Source organism: Thermobia domestica, chromosome 9, assembly GCF_964235325.1.
Source record: "Thermobia domestica chromosome 9, izTheDome1.hap1.1, whole genome shotgun sequence".
Classification (NCBI taxonomy): domain Eukaryota; kingdom Metazoa; phylum Arthropoda; class Insecta; order Zygentoma; family Lepismatidae; genus Thermobia; species Thermobia domestica.
The window spans coordinates 135,621,319-135,647,831 of record NC_137462.1 but is presented as its reverse complement, the minus strand read 5'-3'; the positions used below and the strand labels follow the sequence as shown (position 1 = coordinate 135,647,831).

The following is a 26,513-nucleotide window of genomic DNA, read 5'->3' as shown; positions in this document are numbered from 1 at the left end:
CTATGGGCGAAATCCACCTTGCAAGACTACGGACACTGCTTGACGGTGATCGGCGCTAGACTTCTAGTGATTTCGAATAGAAGCTGAACATTTCTTCCGGATCAGTGTTTCGTATGCTAACACAAGATCTTGGCATGCGGAAAATTGCAGCCAGATGGGTACCCAATGCTCTGACCGAGGTTCAAAAGTGACACAGGTGGTAATGTACGCGCCTACACCTTCAACGTTACAATGAGGAAGGTGATGACTTCTTGCACCGCATTATTGTAAGTGACGAAACGTGGAGAAGATCCTACGAGCCTGAATTGGAACATCAGTCGAGTGAATGACGCCACCCAGAATCTTCACGACCGAAAAAGCTTAGGCAAGAGACAGCAAACGTCAAGGTAATGATGCTAATGCCTTACCACCACGAAGGCATTATCCTGTCACATAAAGTTCCACTGGGCGGGCCTTACCATCAATGCTGCATACTATGCTTCATACCTCATTCGCGATTTGAGACCAGCATTACAGTGCAAAAGTCCACACCTCCTGGAGTCTGCACCAATTCTCTTACACGACAATGCCAAATCCCATACAGCCAATCCAATACAGACTCGGTTACGACGATGGGGTTGGGAGATACTGGAGCAACCGCCATACTCCCGGGATATGAGCTCCTGCGATTTTGATCTTCTCCTAAAAATGAAAGAACCTCTCAGGGGCAAACGTTTCAGAGCCATTCCCAACATTGTTCGTGCCTTAGAGCGCACTGTCAACACACTCTCACAATGTGAGACTTTGACAGGTATTCAACGATTACCAGATATCTGGCAAAGGGTTTAACAGGCTGGCGGAGACAACATGGAAGGACTGTAAGCCTCTTGAGGTGAGTGATTCACTATATTCCATTTCTCAACTATGTTGCCACTTGGAGTTAAATGACTCTCGTATTTTTGTCAGATTTTTTTAAAAAAGTAAACAACCCTACCAAGAGGTCATCTGCAAAAGATGTTATCCTTTTAGGTAATTTGTCCAAAATTAGCCTGGTACAAACAGTAAGGACATAGTAACGGTTTAGTGGCTCAGAGTGCAGCATAAAAAATAGTATGATTTCCTATTGTGATTCACTTCAGATGTGGTGTACTTTCTGGTGTTAGAATACAATAAACTTTGGAAATAGCTTTGTAAAATTTCCAGGGAGAAAATTAAAGTTTTTTCTTTTCAACCTGCACGATGTCTCTCTGGATTCCAAAGGATCGCTAAGATATTCTATATAAATTTTGCATTCTTGCAAATTTAATACCATAGGATATTCAATTGAGTCTGGCTCTCTATGATAAGAGAGAAGAAAATGTACTATCGTCCATAGATTCAATGATTTTAGCCTAAGATAATTCTATTTGATTATCTTCTTGCGCTTTCATTCCGAACAGAATATGGGGTATTTGTCATGAAAGCTGGGAGTTTTATCTATTCAAATCTTATGTACGTATTCTCTAAAGCAGCCAATGACTTCGAGTGAAAAAACGAATACGTCCCTGCATTTATAAAGTATTAAATAGAGACGCTTAACTCCAACCAAGCAACTATACATTTTTACTACTTAAAGTAACAATCCTAAAATATGCATAACCATCGGAGAGCGTTTCATTTAAACTTCCCGTACATAATGACAAATTGATTGACAAAATAATGTGGATGTCACTTTACAAGGTAATTTGACCTTATTCCAGTTCCAGTTCCAGTTATTCCAGTTTTATTCCAGTTCCAGTTATTTATTCCAGTTATAATAAATTTTGTATTATATTTTGTAGACTACTAATTGACATAGTATATGTTTTAAACGTTTTAAGTCGTTTTATACTTGATATTATTTCAATTACTTCTGAAATATTTATTTCATGCAGGAAACACTTTTCATGTCGAATTCTAATTTTAATTTGAACATTCTGTCTCTACTTCTTGGTATCACAACACATTTTCCTACTAGTTTTGCCTCTATGAACTTGTTGCTACCCCTTCAACAGTTGTATGTCTTATTTGTTGTGTTATTTGAAATCACAGCTGTTGATTCTCACATGTAGCAAATTTCTTTCCGATAAACATTTTCCGTCAATTTACTACACTGTACGTGCCGTTCAGAGCGCAAGGAAGTTCAATTACGAAAGTTGTCACGGAAAGCTACATAAAGTTTAGTGAAAAAGGTTAAATGCATGATAAAGTAACATAATTATTCTTATTGTAGAACTCACTTCCAATATCTGCTCACGAATATTTTGTATCTTTTAATCTCCGAAAGAAGCTTCGAACAGAGAACTTAAAGAAGAAATATATCCAAAATGACTAGAAATTGACTTAAATCTCTTCTTCACTGAACGTGCAATGTACGAGATACGTGTCAAAATGAACGTTGTTAAAAAAGAGAAAATGATAGAAGAAATTTATTGAACTTGATATACAAGTACATACCTTGGCAGTTTTTCCGACGCAGTTGTCAGTAACCTCCAGATGTTTCTGCTAACTTGGCACAAGCTTTCGTATACCATCTGTTTAAAAATCTGCCGTCTGAGGATGTAACCAAACCACAATTGAAGTCTTGACTACTTCACTGCCATCGAAACACTTCGATGCAAGCTACATTTTTCAGATGAAAGGAAAGAATGAAATCTTGGGACAAGGCCGGGGCTGTAAGTGGCGTAATTGAATAGTTCCCGTCAAAATCTTAAAATTGTCTCAACAGTACGAACAAATGTGTGTGGACGAGCGTCGTCATGAATCACAAGAATTCCAGAGTTTAGCATTAATCTCCGTCTATTTGGAATGGGATATTGTTCAGTGTTTACTATATTGTGCAATGACAAATCTGCTGCAACTGTTCGTCTTGGTTACAAAAAATGCACGAGAATCAGATCCTCTTGGATCAACAACACGGTTTAATGACTCTGTGAACTTATGTTTGTTTCAGTTTCTTCGGTTTAGGAGAACCAGAATGCTGCTATTGCATTGAATACTCCTCGACTCCCCGGTGGCCTATGATATCTAGGTTTCATCCTTCGACGCATAGAAAAATATGAGGAAAAGATTATACACATTCTCTCCCAGTGGCCAAATAATCTTTTGTAGCCTCCATTCTTTGCTCTTTGTGAGATCTGTCAGTATTTTTAACACCCACATCACACAGTTGGTGAGAACCCGACTCGTCAGACACAATTCGGCGCACTGTTTTCGCAGACACTTCTGGAAAATGTATCGATTTCAGCTATTGTGAACCGGCAATTGGATCGCACTTTCTCGTAAACGAGTTTCACCATTTAGTTCGTCTGAACACTAGGCCTTCCACTATGCTTATCGTAATGAACATTCGTACATCCTTTCCAAAACTCTTTGCATCATTACATAATCCTCCCTTCACTCATTACTGTTTGTCCGTAAATTACATTCATCTCCCCTGTTGCAAGCAGAGAGTATTAGAACATGCTCCTTCACTGTTCAATTTCACCAATATTACCACCTCTACTTTAAAGTTATCAACCCTTTTCTGATATGCGCCTCGTATTATATAATATACTGTATGTATATTCAATTTATGATTGTAAAATAATATTAAACTGTTGTTTTTATTTCTGTCTTTCAGCTGTGAAATGTAATAATAGTCCAGCAGTTTTAAAAATATTAGCAGCACTTGGAACTGGATTTGATTGTGCTTCTAAAGTAAGTTTTTAATAAAATTAAGGAATAGAAATCGAAGAAATAATAATGGAAATTCAATTATAAGTATAAAAACAGAAAGGATGTTTCAGTAGAAGAAGATATTCTTCCATTGATAAGGTACAAAGAGTATATTTTGCGAACTGTTAGAATTGTAACTCTTTCAGAATTATCTGTTCATCAAATATTGAAGCTATTCATTATAAAATAATTCTCTTACGAGTAAATTGAAGCTTTAAAGTATCGATTAAATTACAGAAAGTAAGTGGAGACTATAGCCTTCATTGTACAGTGTTTATCAGTGTAGAATATTACTTTATACTGCAGCTATATGTATTTTGTATGTTAAGAATCGTCTCTGTAAAAGTTAGGTTCATAAAATTAATTTCAGAATTGGACCAAAGCAATTTTTGAAAATTATACGTGAGTTTGCATTGCTTCTAAAGATATGACATTTCGACCTTGATTTTCTCAATTCTCTCGGGAAGAAAATGAAACGGAGTGGAGAGGAGAAGGAAAAATGTATAACTGTATGTAGTATAATAAAATGGTTTTTAAAACTATACATATTTGAGTTCTAACGGGAGTAAAACACGAAGTCATTTTGATCACTTATTGCACACAGTGCTTTGCAAATAGGGTAAAGGTACCGAACATGGAATACTTTTTGTTTCTTCTGTATTTCTCAGAAACGTGTATTCCAGAATAAAAATATTATACATCATAATACTTGTGGTACCTTTGTAAAACAAAATACAGGTATGAAAGTTTGTTCAACAATATTGATTTTTACAATATTACGAAATTGAAAGAAACTCAATTTCCCATATTAGGCACACCCCGCTCCTAATATGGAACACTACCTGTTCTTAAAATGGAATACTAGAACAAAATATGCGCATCTGCCTACAATGCGACATTTGAATAATTAGAACATGGTCAATGCGTTCGAGCAGTTTATTTGCTTATTTAAGAAATAAATTTATCTATTAGTTCAAGAAAAGGAGCAAAGGCCCAACTCCGAGATCACATCGGCCCTTAAGATAAGTCTACGAATTGGAAAGGACTCGATCCTGACCTCAAGAAAAGAACCATCCCGGCATACCTGATAGGACTGAGGAAAACCACAAAAACTTCACTCAGGGTGGGTGGTCTGAGCAGGGATCGTGCCCATGATCGAATTATCCAAATGTCGTGTTGTAGGCATTGTAGCCTATATCTCACATTTGGTAGGTCTATAAGACAAGTGCACATAAAATTACGTAACATTGTTAAGATAATTAAAATATAAAACAGCAGAAATACCAGAATTTTACGTAGTACAAAGATAATTATCGAACTTGACTTGACTTCTTCATTATTAGGTCTATGTTTGTAATTACTGTAATAGGCTATAATATCTACTTATTTTAACTTTTGGAGTAGCTATAATATCTTTTAACTTGGAATAAGTATGTTTACTAGCTACAACCAATAATAAAAATAATAGAACGGGAATCAAATTACGTGCGACAAATAAAGTAAAAAAAAATATATATATATAAAAGAAAAAGTTCAAACATACTGGATTAGCGTGTCTTATGGCGTCTAAATTTTGATACCAATTTTACTTTGCAGAACAACGGTCACAAACATATTTTTCCCCACCTTTCTCGGGAGACATTTCGTGGGATTACCTTTTACAAACTGGGCATTTTAACCAATCTCCCTCCCCTGCACTGAGCGACTACAGTTTACCCCAATGTCCGCTTTCTTCATCATCGTCAACATCATCAGTAGGATCACTTAAACTGTCACCACTTTCTTTCAAGTCATTCACTGATTCTTCGTATTAACTATCTAATTTGTAGTAGTGTGAAGTCCTTTTATTTGGCTGTTTCGATTGGATTTTGCTGGGTGGGGCTTAGTAAGCTAAACATCTTTTTAATTACTTGCAATGATGAGGTAAAGGCCCGTTGTGATGAAGTAGAAGCAGCTTCTAAATTGTTTTTGTGCGGAGTACTCGTAAGTACTTTTGTCCACCTTGCTTTCGACTACGTGTGCTGCGATGCTGCGGCTGTAATTGTGGTAGCGGACTCACTACTTCAACCGGTACTGTCACTTAACACTGTATACGACACGGCAGTTGAGACATTTGAACAAATAATTAATCTGTGAAAGTTTTATTCGAATTGGTTGATGTGCTCTGGAGTTATCGCGAGACACACAGACACACACAAACAGATACCCACATACAGGTTGTCCATAAAGTCTGAGCAAATAGGAAATTCTAGTAATTTGTTTTTATTTTTCCAGATTGAATAATGACTGACTAACGAAGAACGAGTCGAGTTGGTACTCTTAAGTGGACGAAAAGGATGATCGTATCGCAAAAATGCGCAAGAATTTAACCTTCGACACCCTCATTGTTTTACTGCCTATTTGTTTTACTGCCGTCGGAAAATTAATCACCAAGTTTAAAGAAATAGGCAGTATGTTGGAGAAACCCCGTTCCGTGCTAGTACCTTTCTTCTTTGATCAACATATAACTAGTAAGACTTATCTAAACATGATGAAAGACAAACTGATGTCTCAAATTGAGCGTTTGAGTGCGGGACTTCCAGACTGGTTTCAGCATGATGGGGCCCCTGCCCATTTTGTTGCAACTGTTAGAGATTGGTTGAATGACAATTTCCCTCCCTGGATTGGGAGAAGAGGTCATGTGAAGTGGTCCCCTCGTTCGCCAGACCTTTCTTCACTTGTTTTCCTTTTCTGGGATATGCTGAAAAAGAAAGTTTATTCGATGAAGATGAGAAATTTAAATCACCTGACAGAACGCATTACCAGTCGGTATGCTGAAATCAACGGCAATTCAGTCCTATTTCATCGAGTTCACATTAATCTTGCAAAGCACATCAAATTATGCATTGAACAGCACGGAAATCATGTTGAAAATATTATCCATTAACATTAACTTGACTAAATTGTGCTTTTCCCCATGTATCCAGACTTTATGGACACCATGTAGACAGACAACACAAATGCAAAACGTTTCAACTAGGAGAATTTTCTGATGCACGGTCTAAAACTATGTCAGGTCTATTATAACTTACAATTCTGTTATTCTTCATCACTTCTAGTTCACACACGTATGAACCTATTTAGGAATATTCCATATTAGGATCCTGCTGGCATTCCATATTAGGAAAATCGCCATTTTGGATAGTTATCTTCCTACATACGCTTACGTGACTCTCTGTATACTGAATCTTTATGCCCTTATGGTACACTATATATGTAATCTAAATATCACAAACTCAACAATAATATATGCCTCTTTGCGTATATTCAGCAGCCTGGAAATGTACGTCCGAAAAACTCAAGTTCTTCAAAAAACTATTCTGCAACAAAAGAAAATGTTATGTTATTGATCGGCAGCAAGCCACTCATGCGCAGACGGAGGCTGACACAGTGCACAAGTTTACGTAGAGTCTATTCGGTGGCAGCACATAGCAGACAAAATAGACTGGTATTTTATATTAGGAACGTATTCCATATATGGCGCACCCACCCTAATATTGTGTAATTGTTAGAGTTATACGGTTAAGGTTAGGAATATATGCATCACTGTATTCTAAAAGAAAAGAAACAGTAGTAGATGAAAACTACTGCTAAACAACATATTTATTAAACACAGTACATCAGTATATAGAAAAGTAAATAATGAAAAACTTTAACTATTTTGGTTTTTAGTGGCATACCTTTCAGATCCATACAAATTTAATTTCCTACATTTTTTCTTGACAAGTACGTTTCAAATTGTAATTTGAAATATGTAATTGTCTTCAGCTTAATTGATTATTATTGTATGTGACTTCTAGAAAGAACTAGGCACATACAGTAAGTATAGAACTTATGGAAAGTATTCGAAATTTTGAGCCATTAATAATTTCTGTATCTATAGATGAGATATACACAAACTTTACAAAGTTCCAGTAGTAATTTGTTCATTGTTTGAAAAGAAAGTACCGTAATTAATTGTAATGTATTTGCAGGACGAAATACTGAACGTTTTAAAATATAAAGTGATTAAACTTATGGATATCTTTTACCTAAGTTGGGTAATTTAACACACTAAAATAGACATGTGTACAAATACATAAAGAGGGGATACACAAGGAAAGAAAAATTAGAAAATATGTGAAACAAGAATTCTCTTCTAGGCTACGTCCTGATTTTGTCCTCTGAAGAAAATGATTGAATAAGTATAAATATGTGCATCTTTTTAAGTTTTACGTCGCATGATTCTATTGTTGATGCTGAAGAAGAAGACGGGGAATGAATGATGTAATAAGGCATTGGAAGGACAACACACAACACCTGTACCGTAAGCGGGGATTCAAACTTGAAGTACATAAATCTTGTAATCGCAACCGCAAGTTTTATATCATTTCAGTTGAAGATAAGAATTTGTTACAAAGAGATAAATTTTTCCAAAAAAAATACGTACATGTAAGTTCTTGACTGTTAAGCTAAGTTCTTTTAACTTTTATTTTACACTTTAAAAGTGAACTTGTGCATGATAAATTTACGTGTTCCCAAGTTATCGTAAGCTATTGTTAACGTAATTTTCATTGAAATTTTCAGGGAGAAATGGCAGATATCTTGGAGCTAGGTGTGAAACCAAACCGAATTATTTATGCAAATGCAGTGAAACCAATGTCTTATATTAAATTTGCTAGCAGGGAAGGAGTTGATGTTATGACTTTTGACAACGAATGTGAACTTCGTAAGATTAAACCCATTTTTCCCTCTGCAAGGTATGTTAATAACGTGGATAATTATATTCACTAAAGCAAGTGTTTTGTATACGATTGACAGCAAAATCACAGGATTTGTAAATAGATATCACTACTATATAATTCCAAGTGTTCATGGTATATAATCAAATATGTAAATCTAACGAATATGAAAATGTGACAAATATAAATGAAATACACATCATAATACAGTGGGAAAAGTTGTGTTCCAAAAGTTGTGTTGTGTACCAAATTTAAGAGAACTTATAGAACATTGTATTACTGATATTGGAATTGTGATATATTTAATGCATATGCTTGTTATGTGTCTTCAGATTTATTTCATACATGAAGTAACCCTTACGAAATATTTCCTGCCGTTTGTGCAAGAAGTTCATTGAAATGTTATTCGTTGGTACCCACACAACCAACTATTAAATGGTAACCTAATAATAATGTGGTTTCTTATACTTTACTGATGTGTTTCACTAAGTCCTGGAAAAGAAAGAATAATTGTAAGGAAAGAATTATATATATATATATATATATATATATATATATATATATATATATATATATATATATATATATATATATACAGGGTATTTCAATAAGAACATACCAGGCCTATATCTGGTATGTTCTACTGCACATACAGCCTTCAAAAAAATTGCATTACTAAATCGTATGTGTAGAATTCAGTAAAAATGGTAGCAAGCAATGGCGTCTCATGAATATCTCCAACGGGAAGCGACTTCAAAATTTGAAATCGAAAGTGGTATAACTGTTGGAATCGTTCGAAAGGACATTAAATGTCATGCAACATTTAGAGGATAAACTTTGTCATCCTTTCTCATTTAGCCGCTAGAGGCGTTGTTGCAGACTTGTATCTGACTAACCGTAGCAGGCCTTTATCTCAGCTAATAATGCACATAGAGCCAAAAACAAACAATTGAACTACCAAATCGTATGAGTAGACTTCATAAAAATAGTAGCGACACCAGTGGCGTATTGTGAATATCTCCAACGGGGGTCATCTGCAAAATTTGACATGGAAACAAGGGTTGGTTGTGCCTCCATTGAAACAAGCGCACAATGGGAGAAACGTCGAGAGAAAACACGTTGTCATATTTCTTCCTCTGTGGCAGCAACACGATCGCATTACGAGGTCAAAATCAGATGATGCGAGGGTTTCTGCATGCGGAACCAAAGGGAAGAGTAAATACTGGTCTGAAACAAACGGGACGTACAATTGTACATACGCGGAATCACACCGTGTAATTGACGACAACAATGGCGTCAGCAAGAGACCACGACGGGGGAGGGTACATACTGTAACAGTAAGCAGAGGTACATTTGTTGCTGTTGAATGAAGCTCTAAATAGGGAACCAATGACATACGCAATATTTGAAGATAATGATTTCCGTATGGCTGCGACAGAAGCCCAGTGAATGGAGAGAACTATGATAAGGGACAATGTACGATGCTATAACAAAACGTAAGAAGAAACTATTGGTTACAACGAAGTAAGTCGAACCGAATGTGCTGTTGCCAAAGCATGGAACAAAACATGGGGACAGAAAACTGAGGCGTTGCAATCAAACCATTGAACTAAGATGAGTAAAGAGCTAAAGAATTAGCTTACCTTCTGCGGAGTATAGTCGACGCCCCCTGGCTTTCACAAATGCTCAAAGTTATGTCACCGAACAGCAATACAGCTATTTATTCGCTGTACGTAATTGTGAACAACAGCTTCCAACTCGGCCATGTTGATGGTTCGGAATGCGGTTGTAATGCGGTCTTGGATGTTGCAAATTGTAGTTGGTCGGTTGACATACACAAGATCCTTAATTCGATCCCAGGAAAAATAGTCCATACAAGTAAGGTCGGGCAACCGCGGAGGAAACTGTGGATTGGAACCTCTTCCGATCCAGCGTTGCGTAAATAGAACATATAGCTATTCCCTACACATGACAGCATTATGAGCTGGACAGCCATCTAATTGAAACCACAGCGTCTGACGTATATGGAGCGTACTTTTTCCAATTGCGGGTGTAGATGGTGTCGCACGAAATCACGAAACATTGTACCTGTTAAATGACCAGCAAAAAACCATGGCCCAATGACCTGAGTCCCTACAATGCCACCCCACACATTAATGCGCCATCGGTGTTGCCGATTGACTTCTCTCCTCCAGTGAGGGTTCTCCGCTGCCCAGTAATGTGCATTGTGGAGATTCACTTGCCATCACTGCAGAATGTCGATTCATCAGTCCATAAAATGAAGTGAATGAAATTCGGATGTTCTCTCACGCGATTACCCACCCAGTTGCAGGACAGAAACCGTAAATTACAGTCCGCATCACTTAGTTCTTGATGCAAAGAGAGGTGGTACGGGTGAAAATGTGATTTCCATGGAATACGCAGGACACCATCTTGACTGATACCACGATCTCGTACGATTTGCCGAGAAGATACATGAGGATTTACTGCAATACATCAATGCAAGTATATCAATAGCAACGTCTTCATTTTGTACGACTCTTCTCCGGACACCATAACGTCCACGCATGTTGCCTGTCTGCCGCAATCGTGCTGCTAATCTCAACAGCAGATTGTTTGAAATAGCTTGTCGCTGTGGATAGCGTTCAGCGTATAATCGAGTTGCAGTCCTATAATTCCGGGACTCCCCTAAAATCACGAGCATTTGAAATGCCTCCAAATTCGTATACCGCATGAATGTTATTTACTACCGACAATTCCTACTGCAAACACTCAAACATAAACACAATCAAAGAAGGTTCACTGCTTGTGGAAGTTTCGTATTCGTCCCGTCACGAACTTGTAATGCACAGGGGTAGTAGAACTGAATTCATGGCACCTTGTCCAGTACACGGACCACTTTAACTCACTGCAGAAGTTAATCACTCTCGGACTCCACACGCTTGTGCTACCTGTTTTGGCTACAGCATCGCTCCTTCTGCCCTCTGTCTGACATAGCAGCAATTGCTTGTTCGAGGCTGCATATAGTATGTCTTGAGCAAGGTCATGTACGTCTTAGCTACTGGATCTACAAGAGTAAAACCACACAATCACTGACAACGATAAATGAGTGTGCTGTTCGAAACAACGGCAAACAAGCCCACAACACATGCTCCAGGATTTGGGAGATAATTCATATTGTACGTACGCACACAAGATACGTCGCGCGTCTTCGTCATTGTGGGTCTGGGCTACCCTTCGCTTAGTCACAGAGTTAGTAATGCAAAGGTGTCGGCGGTTGTTTGCCAGGGCATTTCTTGCACGTACCCTCCCGGCGTTCACCTGGTGTGACTGGGGACACCCTCGCACCATCTGACTTTCACCTAGTAATGCGACCGTGTTGCTGCCAACGAGGAAGAAATATGACAACGTGTTTTCTCTCGACGTTTCTCCCATTGTGCGCTTGTTTCAATGGAGGCACAACCAACCCTTGTTTCCATGTCACATTTTGCAGATGACCCCCGTTGGAGATATTCACAATACGCCACTGGTGTCGCTACTATTTTTATGAAGTCTACTCATACGATTTGGTAGTTCAATTGTTTGTTTTTGGCTCTATGTGCATTATTAGCTGAGATAAAGGCCTGCTACGGTTAGTCAGATACAAGTCTCCAACAACGCCTCTAGCGGCTAAATGGGAAAGGATATGACAAAGTTTGTCCTCTAAATGTTGCATGACATTTAATGTCCTTTCGAACGATTCCAACAGTTATACCACTTTCGATTTCAAATTTTGAAGTCGCTTCCCGTTGGAGATATTCATGAGACGCCACTTGTCTCGCTACTATTTTTATTTCATTCTACACATACGATTTGGTAATGCAATTTTTTTGAAGGCTGTATGTGCAGTATTAGGTGCGATATAGGCCAGGTACGTTCTTATTGGAATACCCTGTATATATATATATATATATATATATATATATATATATATATATATATATATATATATATATATATATATATATATACAATGGCAGGCATAGGAATGTAAATAAGATAAACGACGGAAAATTTGGGTATTCTACTGCATCTTAAGCAAAAATAGTTTTTTTTTTTTTTTTTTAATCCGATCCGACTTGCTTCATGGTTTCCGTCCCGCTTTTTTCAGCATGATACATTTCTTGTTTACTTATTTTGCACTTAATTATTATTACTTCTTTGAATTGAAACTAAAACGTTAACTAGATAATTCTTAAACGAACGTAGCTCATAGTAAAACATTAATATTTTATTGAGGTTGCAGTGAGTAATTCAGTATTTTGGGGATAGATGCAATATTTAATAAATAGTGAGTGATACAAATTACTGGTGCATGATGAAAGGAATGAATGGTGCATGATGAAACGAATTAATGAATATGTTAATCATCCTATAGCCGCAATCCTATATCCAGCTCGCACTATGCAATCCTCATTTCTATAAGTATTTGAAATGTTATGAATATATATATATATGTTAACATTGACAGTATTCTAGTAATACGATATACGAAGGTTGTTACATAATGTTCTAAACCTAACAAGAAATATTGGAATTAGAGATATAACACTCTAGTATATTTATTGTACTTTCTTATGTTGTCATACCAAATTTGGTATTAATAGTGATTTTTATTCTGTTGTCACAAATCCAGAAATATAGAAGAGTAAGCAAAGTGTGATCAAATGGAGAAACTGAAGACGAGAGCTTTTATTGAATATCTACAAAAGACAGGATTAAAGTTACAGTAGATCTATGCCGATATTGTTGGTACATTAGGTGACTGTGCCGCTTCATAAGCCACAGTGAACAAAAGGGCAGCCGAATTTAAGAGAGAGAGAGAGAGAACTTCCATTGAAGGTGACATTCGATCAGGAAGGTCTCAGAAGAACATTAACAAAGTGCATGAAATCAGAATGAATTATCGGCAAATGACAATCAGGCAGATTGCTGAGACGGTGGACTTATCTACTGCAAGCGTTGACCGAATTATCTCCCAACATTTGGGAATGAGCAAGGTTTCCTCGAAATGGATGCCAAATTTTTGACACCTGATCAAAAGCCACCAGATACAACATTTCAAGGGACAACCTTCACCTCTCGGACAAATCCAGAAGCCTTTCGAACTAGATTCATAACAGTAGATGAGACCTAGGTCCGCCATTACCAACCAGAGTTGAAAGAAAGTTCCAAGCAATGCAAACACCTTTCATTTTGTCCTCAGAAGTAGGCCAAGTCAGTTCAATCAGCTAGAAAATCGATGGCTACAGTTTCCTGGGAGTGGAAAGAATAGTGTAAATAGATTAGTTTTCCAACTAGCAAATAGTGACTGGGGAGTACTATGTAGGTCTTCTTCGACAGGTGCGTGATAATATTTGTCAGAAGCGTTGTGGGAAACTGATAGCAGGAGTGCCTCTCCATAAAAACAACGCTCATAGCCACAAATCAGTCATTGCAATGGCAGCAATTCACGATTGCGATTAGGGATTGGTTCCCTACCAACTTTATTTGCCTGATTTGACACTTTTTAATTTTCGTCTCTTTTCAAAGCGCAAAAACAAGTTGGAAGGCACTCATTTTGACACTAATGATGACATCATGCATGCCGTAGTTGAAATTTTACACACCGTCCAAAAATCATTTTTTACCATACGCATTAACTCACTTGTACATTTTTAACCTCAATTGCTTGGGATCCCTGGTTCAATCCCAGCTCGCGCCGTGTGAACTTTGTGGTGGACAAACACCGTGCTCGTGGGTTTCCTCGGAGTTGTCCCGTTCCCTCCCACATTCTTCACTCCACCATTTCATTAATTTCTCATAATCACCGTCTCCTTTAACCTAACCACCATAATCGTGGGACGTAAAACTTAAAGATTTCATTTTCATTTCATTTTTTCACTTGAACATCGGTGGGGCAAAGTGTATAGACTTGTCAAAGGACTATCTTGAAAAGTAACATCATTCATAAACTCTCTGCTGCTCTGTTCATAGGTAGACTTGGTACTTTTGTACTTCTATGAAATAGAAATTGAATTTTGTATTTATTACTGATTTTGAACATGAATTAAAATTTATTATAGGTGCCTTCCATTTCAATTCAGGCAGATCATGTACCATCACCATCTCAGATATTGTTGAAACTTTTTTTTATAGCAACTAGACATGTTTTTAAGAGACCCATATTTTTTTGTTTTGTTGAAAAAAAATTTCCCGCCAAGTAATGGGCCATCAAAGACGGGGAGTACAATTTATGAATTGTAGAAGACATGGAAAATGGTCAACTTCGGAGCCTCGCCATTCGGCTATGGAGACAGGTAGAGTTATAATTCTTGTTGTGGTATGTACATAGGGATATAAATAAATTATATTTTATTATAGTTTGGTTTGAGCATGCGTATCTTTTTGTACATAAATTAACAAATGAACGTCAATTTATCTGAAAGTCTGAAGTTTGCGATTTTTTTTGAGCACTTCCGGTTCGAATTTTAAAATTCTGCTTTCGTGGTTGGTAAGACCTGATTACCCGCTTTCCGAAAAATATTTTGTATTGCTTCTGTGTGCAACCGTTTTGTCGCAAAAAATTCGAGAAATTGTAAAATTTTCAAAAATCGCCATTTTTGGGCGCCATTTTCTCGAAAACACCGTCTTTTAAAATTCTGAAATTTTGTCAGATGATTCAACTTTACATGAATAATAAACACACCAAATACCATTCTCGACCAATGCTTCATGAATTAACTGCAGCCTTTTGAAGTTAGCGAAGTTTCGTGAACTTTGATGTCACAGTTAGCAACACTGGGAACAATAAAGGTGCAATGATTTGATGATGTTTGTGGTTTATATTCATTAAATGAAGAACAAAAGGTTTTCTTGACTGTTTATTTTTTCATTATTTTGTTCAAGAAGGCTCTCTGAAATAGTAAAATGGGCCTCCCCCTACTCCTCCGTTTTCTTAAACCGAAATAATCTGAGGTGGAATTTACGATTACGAAACACACAAATTTTAAGTTTACTTGAAATGGCCATCCAATTAATTCTGATGATCTACAAAAAGCCTGAACTATTACCTCAGTGATGATTTGGAATGCTCCAGACAAAGTCTCAATTAAGTGCGATGTCGTTACAGTGATCGAAAAAGAACAAAAAGTTAAAAACATCGAAACGTTTTCGTACGCGTTCCAAAGAAATTTACTGACTTTTTAAACAGAACAATCCCAACATAAGAATGTCGGAATTTTACAGTATTCGACTAAAGTGGACCAGTCCGCAACCTGCGAGGGAAGTGTGTATGTGTGTGTGTGTATTGTGCAAATTTTAAGTTAGCTGCTACTGCGTTGCTACAAATCAAAGGTGCAGCCTTATTGAAGCTGTCATGAGTGACCTATTTCCTTTAGTAGTATGATCCGTAGAAAATGACAACTGTCTTCTTCAAAAATGTGGTGAATGTCCTGAAATGGAAGGAATAAGTGTGGAGTATTTAATTATTGATCCTGATAAAAATGAAAGTGTTACGTATGCCATATGGGAAAACAATAATCTCGTTAAAAAACTGTGCCACTTTCTGTTTTCGTATCGTACATTGCTTGTTTAACTAAGAATTGTAATTCATGACTACATCAAGAAAATCCAAAGAGAATTAATTGCTACCGAAAAGCACCGTATAAAATTTCAAGATACAAATTCTATTTTACTTCATGTGAACTTCGCTGAAAACTGAACTGTTATTCTGCAAGGTGAAATTCAGAGTTATCACCGGAATATGAAACTATTGACAGTTTTGTTGTAATGAACGACGATAAAACACACGATTCGGCTCATGTACTCCTAGCCATAGACAAGATTCTAAAAATACTAGAAGAAAAGCGAAAATATATTTTATAGAAAAGGTTTGAGTTGATTTGATTTTGAGTTTAACGTCCCGTTCAGCAGCGAGGCTATATGAGACGTGGACCTACTGATTAACGTGGAATCCGAACCACATGATAGAAAAGGTTTGAATACGAGAAAATAAGTGTCTACAATTTCCCAAACCGTGTCAGTGATTTCTGATGGTGCTGTATCCCACTTTAAAAATCGCTTTCAGATGTTCGAGATGCAGACAGGTCCGATAAAGCAGTAATTTTGCAGTGAAACCGGCCATGAAATGGTCCCCGCGACGGTATTGACGGGGGGGGGGGATGTAAAGAATGTGGCAACGCGGTATAACCTTAGGCAAATACAGATACACAGTATTGAAACCGCAGAAGAAAAAAATGAAATCTTTAACTTTTACGTCCCACGAATATGCTGGTTAGGCTAAAGGAGACGGTGATTATGAGAAATGAATGAAATGGTGGAATGCAGAAAGTGGGAGGAAACGGGATAACCCCGAGAAAATCCACGAGCACGGTGTTTGTCCACCACAAAGCCCACACGACGCGATCTGGGATCGAACCAGGGACCCCAAGCACCGGAGGTGAACGCTCTACCACTGAGCCACCGCGCCCCCACTAAAACGCAGAAGAATTCGTGAGTGTAGTGAAAGTACAAACTCCGGGTACTACTCTCGTTTTGTTGCCTGGAACTGAATTCGACGACTTCCGGAAGAAAAAAAGGGAAATTATGCGACCGGTAACTGGTATTCAGTGAAGTCATCTTTGGCTTTCGGAAAATGGCGAAATTTCTATGAGAATAACGGGTCACCATGAACTAACTTCATGCTTCCTTCAAAATCGAACTTCTGCAATTCAAAGTGTAGATTTAAGAAATATGCAAAAAAGGAATTTTGTTACATACTATATGTGTGATAACCAGTGGTGCGTAGCAGAAATATTATGAATAAATCATGAATTACATGAAGTGCTGTTTATGCTTCCACATGGACCTTCAGTATTTGTGACTATCGACAATGTGCTACGCAGGGGCGGATCCAGGACAGACTTCTGGAAGGGAAGGGTAACTGCTACTTAGAGCTACGAGCTTCAAACTCAGAGATCGGTTTTATTTATATATAAAATAAAAAAATTTCTTCCCCCTAGATCCACTCCTGGATGAGTTGTGAGTGAGCCAACACCTATTGGAGCACCTGCGCGGTTACATGCTATTAGCGAAGAGAACACCAATCAAGCAAATGATTGGTCCATGTAAAAAATAAAAAAAATCGGTGAAATTTTGTTTCCGAAGACCATTTTAAGTAAGTGAACTTGAAATTTCTGCGTTTCGTAATCGTAATTTCCACCTCAGATTATTTCGGTTTAAGAAAACGGAGGAGTAGGGGGAGGCCCATTTTACTATTTCAGAGAGCCTTCTTGAACAAAATAAAAAAAAAACAGTCAAGAAAACCTTTTATTCTTCATTTAATGAATGTGAACCACAAACATCATCAAATCATTGCACCTTTATTGTTCCCAGTGTTGCTAACTGTGATATCAAAGTTCACGAAACTTCGCTAACTTCAAAAGGCTGCAGTTAATTCATAAAGCATTGGTCGAGAATGGTATTTGGTGTGTTTATTATTCATGTAAAGTTGAACTATCTGACAAAATTTCAGAATTTTAAAAGGTGGTGTTTTCGAGAAAATGGAACCCAAAAATGGCGATTTTTGAAAATTTTACAATTTCTCGAATTTTTTGCGACAAAACGGTTGCACACAGAAGCTATACAAAATATTTTTCGGAAAGCGGGTAATCAGGTCTTACCAACCACGAAAGCAGAATTTTAAAATTCGAACTGGAAGTGCTCGAAAAAAATTCGCAAACTTCAGACTTTCAGATAAATTGACGTTCATTTGTTAATTTATACACAAAAAGATACGCATGCGCAAACCAAATTATAATAAAATATAGTTTATTTATATTCGTATGTACATACCATAACAAGAATTATGACTCTATCTGTCTCCATAGCCGAATGATGAGGCTCCGAAGTTGACCATTTTCCATGTCTTCTACAATTCATAAATTGTACTCCCCGTCTTTGATGGCCCATTACTTTACGGGAAAATTTTTTTCGACAAAACAAAAAAATATGGGTCTCTTAAAAACATGTCTAGTTGCTATAAAAGAAGTTTCAACAATGTCTGAGATGGTGATGGTACAATTTTATATTTTTTTTTTGCCTGAGTTGAAATGGAAGGCGCCTATAGCATATAAATGGAATGGATTTAAGTTCCAGCATATGTATCGTTCTCTGTATATGTTGACTTATCTGCTGCAAGCGTTGGCCGAATTATTATCCAGGATCTGGGAATAATCAAGGTTTCCGCAAGATGGGGTCGAAACTTCTGAGACCTGATCGAAACCTCACCAGAAACAACATTTCAAGGACCAATCTTGATCTCTTCCGGATAAATACAGAAGCCTTTTATGCTTGAATCATAACAGTAGATGAGACCTGGGTCTACTATTACAAGAAATAGTGATGGTGGATTATTTTCCAAGGGGCGAACTTTGACCGGGGACTAGTATTCGGAACTTCTACGACAGTTGCATAATATTCAGCAAAAACTGAACATCAATGGGCAAAATGTGTTGACTTGTCCAGGAGTATGTGGAAAAGTAAACATATCCATAAACTCTCTTCTGCTCCGTTCATAGATAGGCTTACAGCTTTTATAACAACATTCGGAACGACTCAAACTACGCCATGATTGCAAACTGTTCGTAAAGCAGGGAAAGATGAGCATAGCAAGCGTCAGTGCTAACGGTTTATTACTAAATCTTTTATTCATAACACATCTGTACATTATTTTGGACATCTAGATTAACAGGACTATCTCTCATGGCATACGTAAAATTGCTCAAGCATTGATAAATTTTTAATGTTCCTTTTTTTTGCTGATTTGAGGGTAATGAATACAATGAAAGTATTTCCAGACATACTTTCATTGAGTCACGAGGAATACAACCGTTAGTCACGAAGAATACAACAGTGCTTATATTCACTTCCCAAATCAGAAATAATTTTTCTCGTGACCTGATGGATGGATATGTATAGATATAATTTCATTGGATTTAACGCCCTTAAAGTACCAGTATTCAAAGCGCAATTAGAATATTATTCATGTGTTGGCATCTATGGCATAAAACGGCAATTTTAAGATGCCATTTCCTGTTAACGTTTAACTTTGGCATAAATGCTCCAATTTTAATGATCCTTTTTTTTTTTTTTTTTTTGTTTTCATTTTGAAGGAACAGTATACGTAAATAGGCCACTTACTTTGGAGAAAGATTATTATAATAATTACAGCTACTTTTTTGTTTCATGTGCTTAATAATGTTCTTAGATAATTGCAATATTAGATTTCTTGTAATAATTATAAACTTGCGATTGTTAGAAGAAAATGACAGTCAACTGTCACAGTAGAAGTTGTTATAAGTTAGTTAGGGTGCGTGTGTATGATTGAGGGTATTTGTATTTATGATGTCTTGTAAAGCTTAAGGGTAACACTGTAAAACAAATTTGAGATCATGCTCTGTCTTTCAGTTGAAAACAAATGACTTTAGTTAAATTAGAGGTGCTGAAACGATATATGCAGTCCGTTTTCTCCTACCACGTTCTATTTTTATAGCACAATCACATGACATTTTGTTACAGAGTCATGGGACAGGCATTGTACTTACAAACAAAATAATATGCTAATTTCTACGAAAATACTATAGAATAATGAGACAACCTACACTATAATTGAGGAAAAGACTAGTGTTTCAGTTATCACTGACATCTACCTTTCCCTTTCTAACTTCACTTTCTTGTTTTACGACTTCATGTACATTTCTAACTTCCTGATTAACATAATTAATTTTACCCTCTCTACAAATTTTACTAGTTGGCAAAATTTAGAATTAATAGAATGAATTTTAACTTCATTGCTGTGTACAATAGTTTTTACATTGTTTACTTCCTTTTCGTGTAAATTGATTTCCTAAAACTGAACCGAAAGATCTGAAAAATTGTCTGCACATGCACGGCTAACTTTATTTACCTCACTTTGGATTTTTCTCTTCATGTTCTAAATGTAAATTACTTCATTTTCTCTCAAATCTTTGACCTAATTCTATTGTTATTGTTTTGAGATCTGTGCGAAAAACGGTAGAAGTCTTATACTAATCTTCTTGTAACTTAACTGAAGTTTGTTTCTAGATTTTCCAATTTATTCGCAACTTTTCTAAAAGACTTCTAATTTATTCGTAACCTCGTTGGAGGACGTGTTAATTTTTCTAATTATTGCACGGTGAAGAGTTTTCTCATTATTATTCTTGAGCAACGTTTCTATTGTTAAATTCTCGTTATCTGACATGACTACACACTAAAATACACAACACCACAATAAATTTCTACAATATATATCTATATATATAATTTTCAGCGCATATAAGTGTATCATGGGTCACAATTATTACTCTAGACGGTATATCACGCACACAGAGCAGTTTTGAATTGCTCGTCCGCAAGAAAAAATCATTAATAAGGAGTGCGATTTAAGTTAAGGGAACTTTGAATTTTTGTAATAACTTTTTCATTTCTTGAAAAGTCAAAACACATTTTAATATAATAAACAAATGATAACTGAAAAAAGAACTAGTTTGCTATTTGACGCTGTAGACACCCTTGCGACTGATTTCTCGAAGCTTGATCCGAAACTTCCTGAAAAGCGCTTGTCCAATACTTTTTGCCACTTCTTTTGCAATTTCCGACCACTTTTTTTGCATGTCTTTTACATCTTTGATGAACGTATTCTTTTTAGCCATTTCGCGTCTAACTAGAGCCCACAAACGCTCAATGGGTCTAGCCTGAGGAACTCTTGGCGCGTTCTCGTTTTTGCCGACAAACTCGATACCAGCACCAGTAAGCGCGTCGCGCACTTTTTTCACATAATGCGAGGACGCCATATCGGGCCAAAACACAATGTCATGTCAGGTAAATTCTTTTTGTATCCATGAAATCAAAACCTTTTCAATACACTCTAAATAGCGGTCACCGTTGATTGTCCCACTTTGAACAACAGCAGGCGAAACTTTGCCGTTTGCCGCGATCGCTTGCCAGATCAGAAACTTTTTCGCATACATGTCTTTAGGTTTTACGAACCTGCTAGGACTAACTTGACGTTTATCAATGTATGAAACATACTTGGAAACAGGTGCCAACGCTAAATTTTGGTAATAGTAAGTTTCATCAACCATGGTCACAATCTTGAGTTTCTTGTCGAAGAGTTTGCGGCAGTTGGTCTTAGCGCGCTTCTTCTGTTCTTCGGTATAAAAGAGTGCACTTTTACATGTTTCAACCTTGAATCCGTGTTCTTTCTTGATCTTCCTTACACTGAATTCAGAAATTTGATATTTTCATCCTAAAACACGGTTTGACAAGTTAGGCTTCTTCAAAAGTTCTCGTCTAATTTCACTTTTCACTTTTTGTTTATATTTTTGAAATTGGACGACCAGATTTCTTCTTTCTTGATGCTTCACCAGTCTCCACATAATTTTTCAAATTTTATGCACAGTACTATAGGATATTCACACTTAAAGTGGTTTAAAGCAGCCGTATAGTCACGCGAGCACTGGTTCTCGTAGAATTGGGTAAGCCGCTCGCGGACAGCCTTGGACTGTTCGGCTGTCATTCGCTTCCCGTTCATGATTACACACTCAGACTTAGCGTACGCTCGAGAGATACTATGACGAGCAAAGGGTGAAACTTTCATTGACATCGAACGAGTTGCTTTCGTTTTATGCATGTATTTTGCCAATGACCTTAACTTAAATCGCACTCCTTAATGCAATATTATTGTTAATCGGTCCCTGTTCTGGTGTCATTATACAGGGTGCGAAATACCGGGGGGGATGAGGGGGATTTTCCCCCTCAATCACATTTTGTTCCCCCCCAAAGAAGTCAGCTGAAGTATCCCCACCGGGGATGCTCGCTTTCCCCCTCAAACTATGCTTAGTATAACTCCAAATTTCATTGATTTTTGTTATTTCTTGTAAATTTAATCTTCTAGCTGCTAGAAATGATCGATGTAAACTGTTCAGTTTTGGTCATTTCTACTTACCACCTAATTACCCACTATTTTCAACGTTGTTTAGTAGAACTATATTATTATGACTATGGTTGTTACTTGCAACTGTACCTTTGTACCCTTCAGTTCGTCATCGTTTGTGAATTTGAATATACTAATTGCGTATAACAAAGCCACATATAGATTTATAAATGTTCTTAGCGGTTGGCCAAGAAGAAGTAAACAAATAGCTTCTTCTACCATACTTGGCGAAGTTCGGATATGTCATATTCATCCTCTATATTTGTATCGATTATCATCTTATTTTAATTTTTGTTATAACATGTTATTTCATTTTCCAGTGTACTCTTTGTTAGCATATGGTCTTCATTCCCTAGTAGGTTGTGTGTATGCAACTCAAAAGTTGCATTTAATTTGTGATAATTAGCATAGTAATCACTGCTTTTACAGTTTACAGAAATGAACTTTTGAAACTGTAGTCAAAATCTGAGATATAGGTATTCTCTCAAGTTAACCCTTCATTTTTCCATCTTTTCGCTGTACAGTTTGCTGTCCACGCAATTAATGTTGTCTGAAAAACTTCAGTGTAATGTTTTACTTTATTTGAATAACGTAGCCCATAGTGAATCAACTCATCTTCAACCTAACAGTAAAGTAATTTTTAAGTGTTGACTTCCTGTGCCCATCACGGAATCGATATTTGGAGAAAAAAAGTCGTGATGAGCACACCTGTAGCGGGAAGTGGAAGCACAAGCTCGAAATTTGAATTGAGAGATTTTAAATATTTGGCCTTCGATTTGACCTTGATGTGAGAAATCGGGACCAGCAACAATCCATTTCTTATTTGATAGGCTAATATCTAGATTTTCTTAAAAAAAAATAAAATAAAATAAAATAATAATAATAATAATAATAATAATAATAATAATAATAATAATAATAATAATAATAATAATAATAATAATAATAATAATAAAATGTCCGGTTTAACTGATAATTTTAGTGGTTTTCACAAGACTGAAGTAGGTTTCTTTTCGCAACCTGTATGTATTAATGCAAAGTGGAAGCTTTCAATATGAGTGGAAAAATTAACATATGCTTGTGATCATGGCTATCGCTCGGGCCGAATTATTAACTAAATAAACCTTAGAGAGCTACGTTGACAAGAGTGAGTACAACATTAAAACACGTTCAGAAAGGTTTAGTGGGATGTGTGTATGTCAGACAATATATATGTGCATAGTTATTGTCGGTAGATTTATTAAATTAATAAATCTTTTATTTATTACAGATGTCACACACACACACACACACACACATATATATATATATATATATATATATATATATATATATATATATATATATATATATATATATATATATATACCCTCCATTCCAAAAGAAACCGAACGTTTTAAAAAAAACAAAAAAGCAATGTACATTTTGGAACAAATCATATTTATTAATCAATGTATTCCCCTTCTGCATCGATACACATATTTGCACGCTCCAACAAGTTGTCAAACGACTTCTCCATGTCCTTTATTGGAATGGTCTTTAGGACGGCGGTCGTCGCCTTCTCAATGGCATCAATCGATGCGTGCCACTTTCCTTTCATCGCCAAATGCAGTTTCGGGAACAGATAGAAATCGCACGGAGCGAGATCTGGTGAATAGGGCGGTTGATGCAACCGAATAATGTGATTTTTTTTTTTTTTTACCAAAAATTCAGTTACAAGTCGCGAACGATGTGATGGTGCATTATCGTCCAAAAGAGTCCAACTGCCGATTTCGCGATATTCGGGCCGAATACGACGAATTCTTGCCAGCAAACGCTTCATGACGCCCAAGTAAAACTCTCCAGTGACTGTCTGGCCGGGCTGAACAAATTCTTTGTGGATAATTCCTTTTGAGTCGTAAAACAAATCAGCATTACCTTAACTTTCGACTACACCAAGCGACTTTTTTTTTGGGTGTTCATTCATCCGGCGCTCTCCATTCAGCACTTTGCCGCTTTGTTTCGGGCTCATATTCAAAACACCACGTCTCGTCACCAGTTACAATCGATTTCAAGAAGTTTCGATCCTGCCGAGCACTTTTAACGATGTCTTTGCAATGCGCAATTCGATCAACTTTTTGGTCTTCGGTGAGTTTGTGTGGTACAAACCGCGAATTAACCTTCTTAAGGCCCAAAACTTCGGTCAAAATGCGGTATGCGGTTGTTTGAGGAATGCCTAATTCTATTTCAATAACTTTCACCGACGATTTTTTGTTATGTTTGATGAATTCACGCACTTTTTCGATGTTTTCTTCCGATAATCCGGTTCTGGAACGGCCTGATCTTTCGTCATCATCCAGCGTCTCTCTACCCGATTTGAATCGCCTGAACCACTCGTAAACTTGCGTACAGGATAGACACTCATCACCATATGCATTTTGTAGCATTTGGTGCGTTTCACTAAAAGTTTTACCCAGTTTAACACAAAACTCAATTGCAGCTCGTTGTTTGAAACTCATTTTCCGACCGATGTACACAACACACTGACAGTTGAAACGCAATAACTTTGTTGCCGTGCATCCAAATGTCATGACATTTATACCAGTTGTCAATGAGGGACTACGTCATCTACCGGTAAAATATTACAACAGATGGCACTAGTGGTACTATTTGTTTTCAAAAGTTCGGTTTCTTTTGGAATGGAGGGTGTATATATATATATATATATATATGTATGTATGGGGGGTAAGGCATTTATTGTCTCATTTTGAAATTTGAACCTTCAGACTATGTCCTTTGACTTAATTTTATCCCCCCCCAATATAGATTATGTAATTCGCACACTGATTATACTACGGTTTTGTCCACTCCTACCCACTTGTAGGCAAGTGACCGCCACGACTTCAGGAACACTAAATAAGTTCCGCTCAGCACCCGACTCTCTAAATAGTTTGTCCAGAAACCAACTAATGAGAGATCACAGAGAGGTCGTTTAAACCAAACGGGTCCTAATAAAGTAGCTATTTAAAGGAGAAGTAAATCCAAATCTGAAATGTCAAATTTCGGAACAAAGAAGCTAGAATTTGGTTTAGTGCCACTTAGGTGAAGAATAGGTAATAGTGCTTACATTAGTCCTCGGTGAGTACAGCATCTATTACTACCATGTATACATGTCACTAGATATGACAGTTTATGAAAATATGCTAAATCAAAAAGTAATTTTAATCTTTTACCTGTTTACTTGATAATTATCACAAACATACCTAACAAAGTTTCACAGGTTACAAAGTTAGTTTGAATCTTACCGTTGTTTCTCGAAGTCTCTTATCAGTTCCACATATGACAGCTACGCTGCCTTTGCGAACGTTTAGTACAAAAACCTACCAGAAATGTCGTTTTTATGATCAAATACGAGTTTCGATGAGTTTACAACTTATTACCATCGTTCTCGATGAATTTTCCGTAATATTTAGCTTGAGTGAGTCTTATGTCCTTTGTTATATCGGAGGGTTTGTTATACGTGTCCATTCACAGTTCAGCATCCAATAAATATTACGCCTAAAATAACACTCTTGACACACTAAGCGTGTTACTTTGCGTAAGTTGTAGATGAGTTTTCCTTTGTTAATTACGTCACTTCGTAAAAACGAGGATTTGTTGTTTCTAGGAATAGGGCTGTTTTGAGTACTTTTAAATAACACATTCAATGCACTTATACCAAGATTAACAGTTTCATATTTTAATAAATTTGAATATCCTTTTCATTTTGGTTTGGAAACCCCTAGCTGTGCGCCAAAATGAACTTGTCAAAATGAGTTTGCAAATTTGAAGTTCACACCACACTTAAACACATATATACAACATATTTGATGGAAACTCTTTTTTCTCATTTCTTCCATTTCTTGGACTATTTTGTATTATACCTGTTGTAATTGTAGATAAGCTAGTTTGTGCCAACGATTGAAAGTAATCATTGCTTATTTGTTGAGGATAATTGAAATTGTAAAAGCCACATACACTCTAAG

General features: G+C 36.7%; 1 protein-coding gene across 1 annotated transcript in view; it reads left to right on the top strand.

Moving 5' to 3' along the window:
* The first annotated feature begins 687 nt into the window (after nt 1-687).
* Nucleotides 688-26,513, top strand: part of LOC145661031 (ornithine decarboxylase-like) — a 63,580-nt gene continuing 37,754 nt past the window's right edge. The window contains exons 1-3 of the mRNA XM_081726468.1: nt 688-790; nt 3,620-3,696; nt 8,320-8,492. Coding sequence (XP_081582594.1) covers nt 688-790; nt 3,620-3,696; nt 8,320-8,492 — 353 coding nt within the window. The remainder of the gene's footprint in view (nt 791-3,619; nt 3,697-8,319; nt 8,493-26,513) is intronic.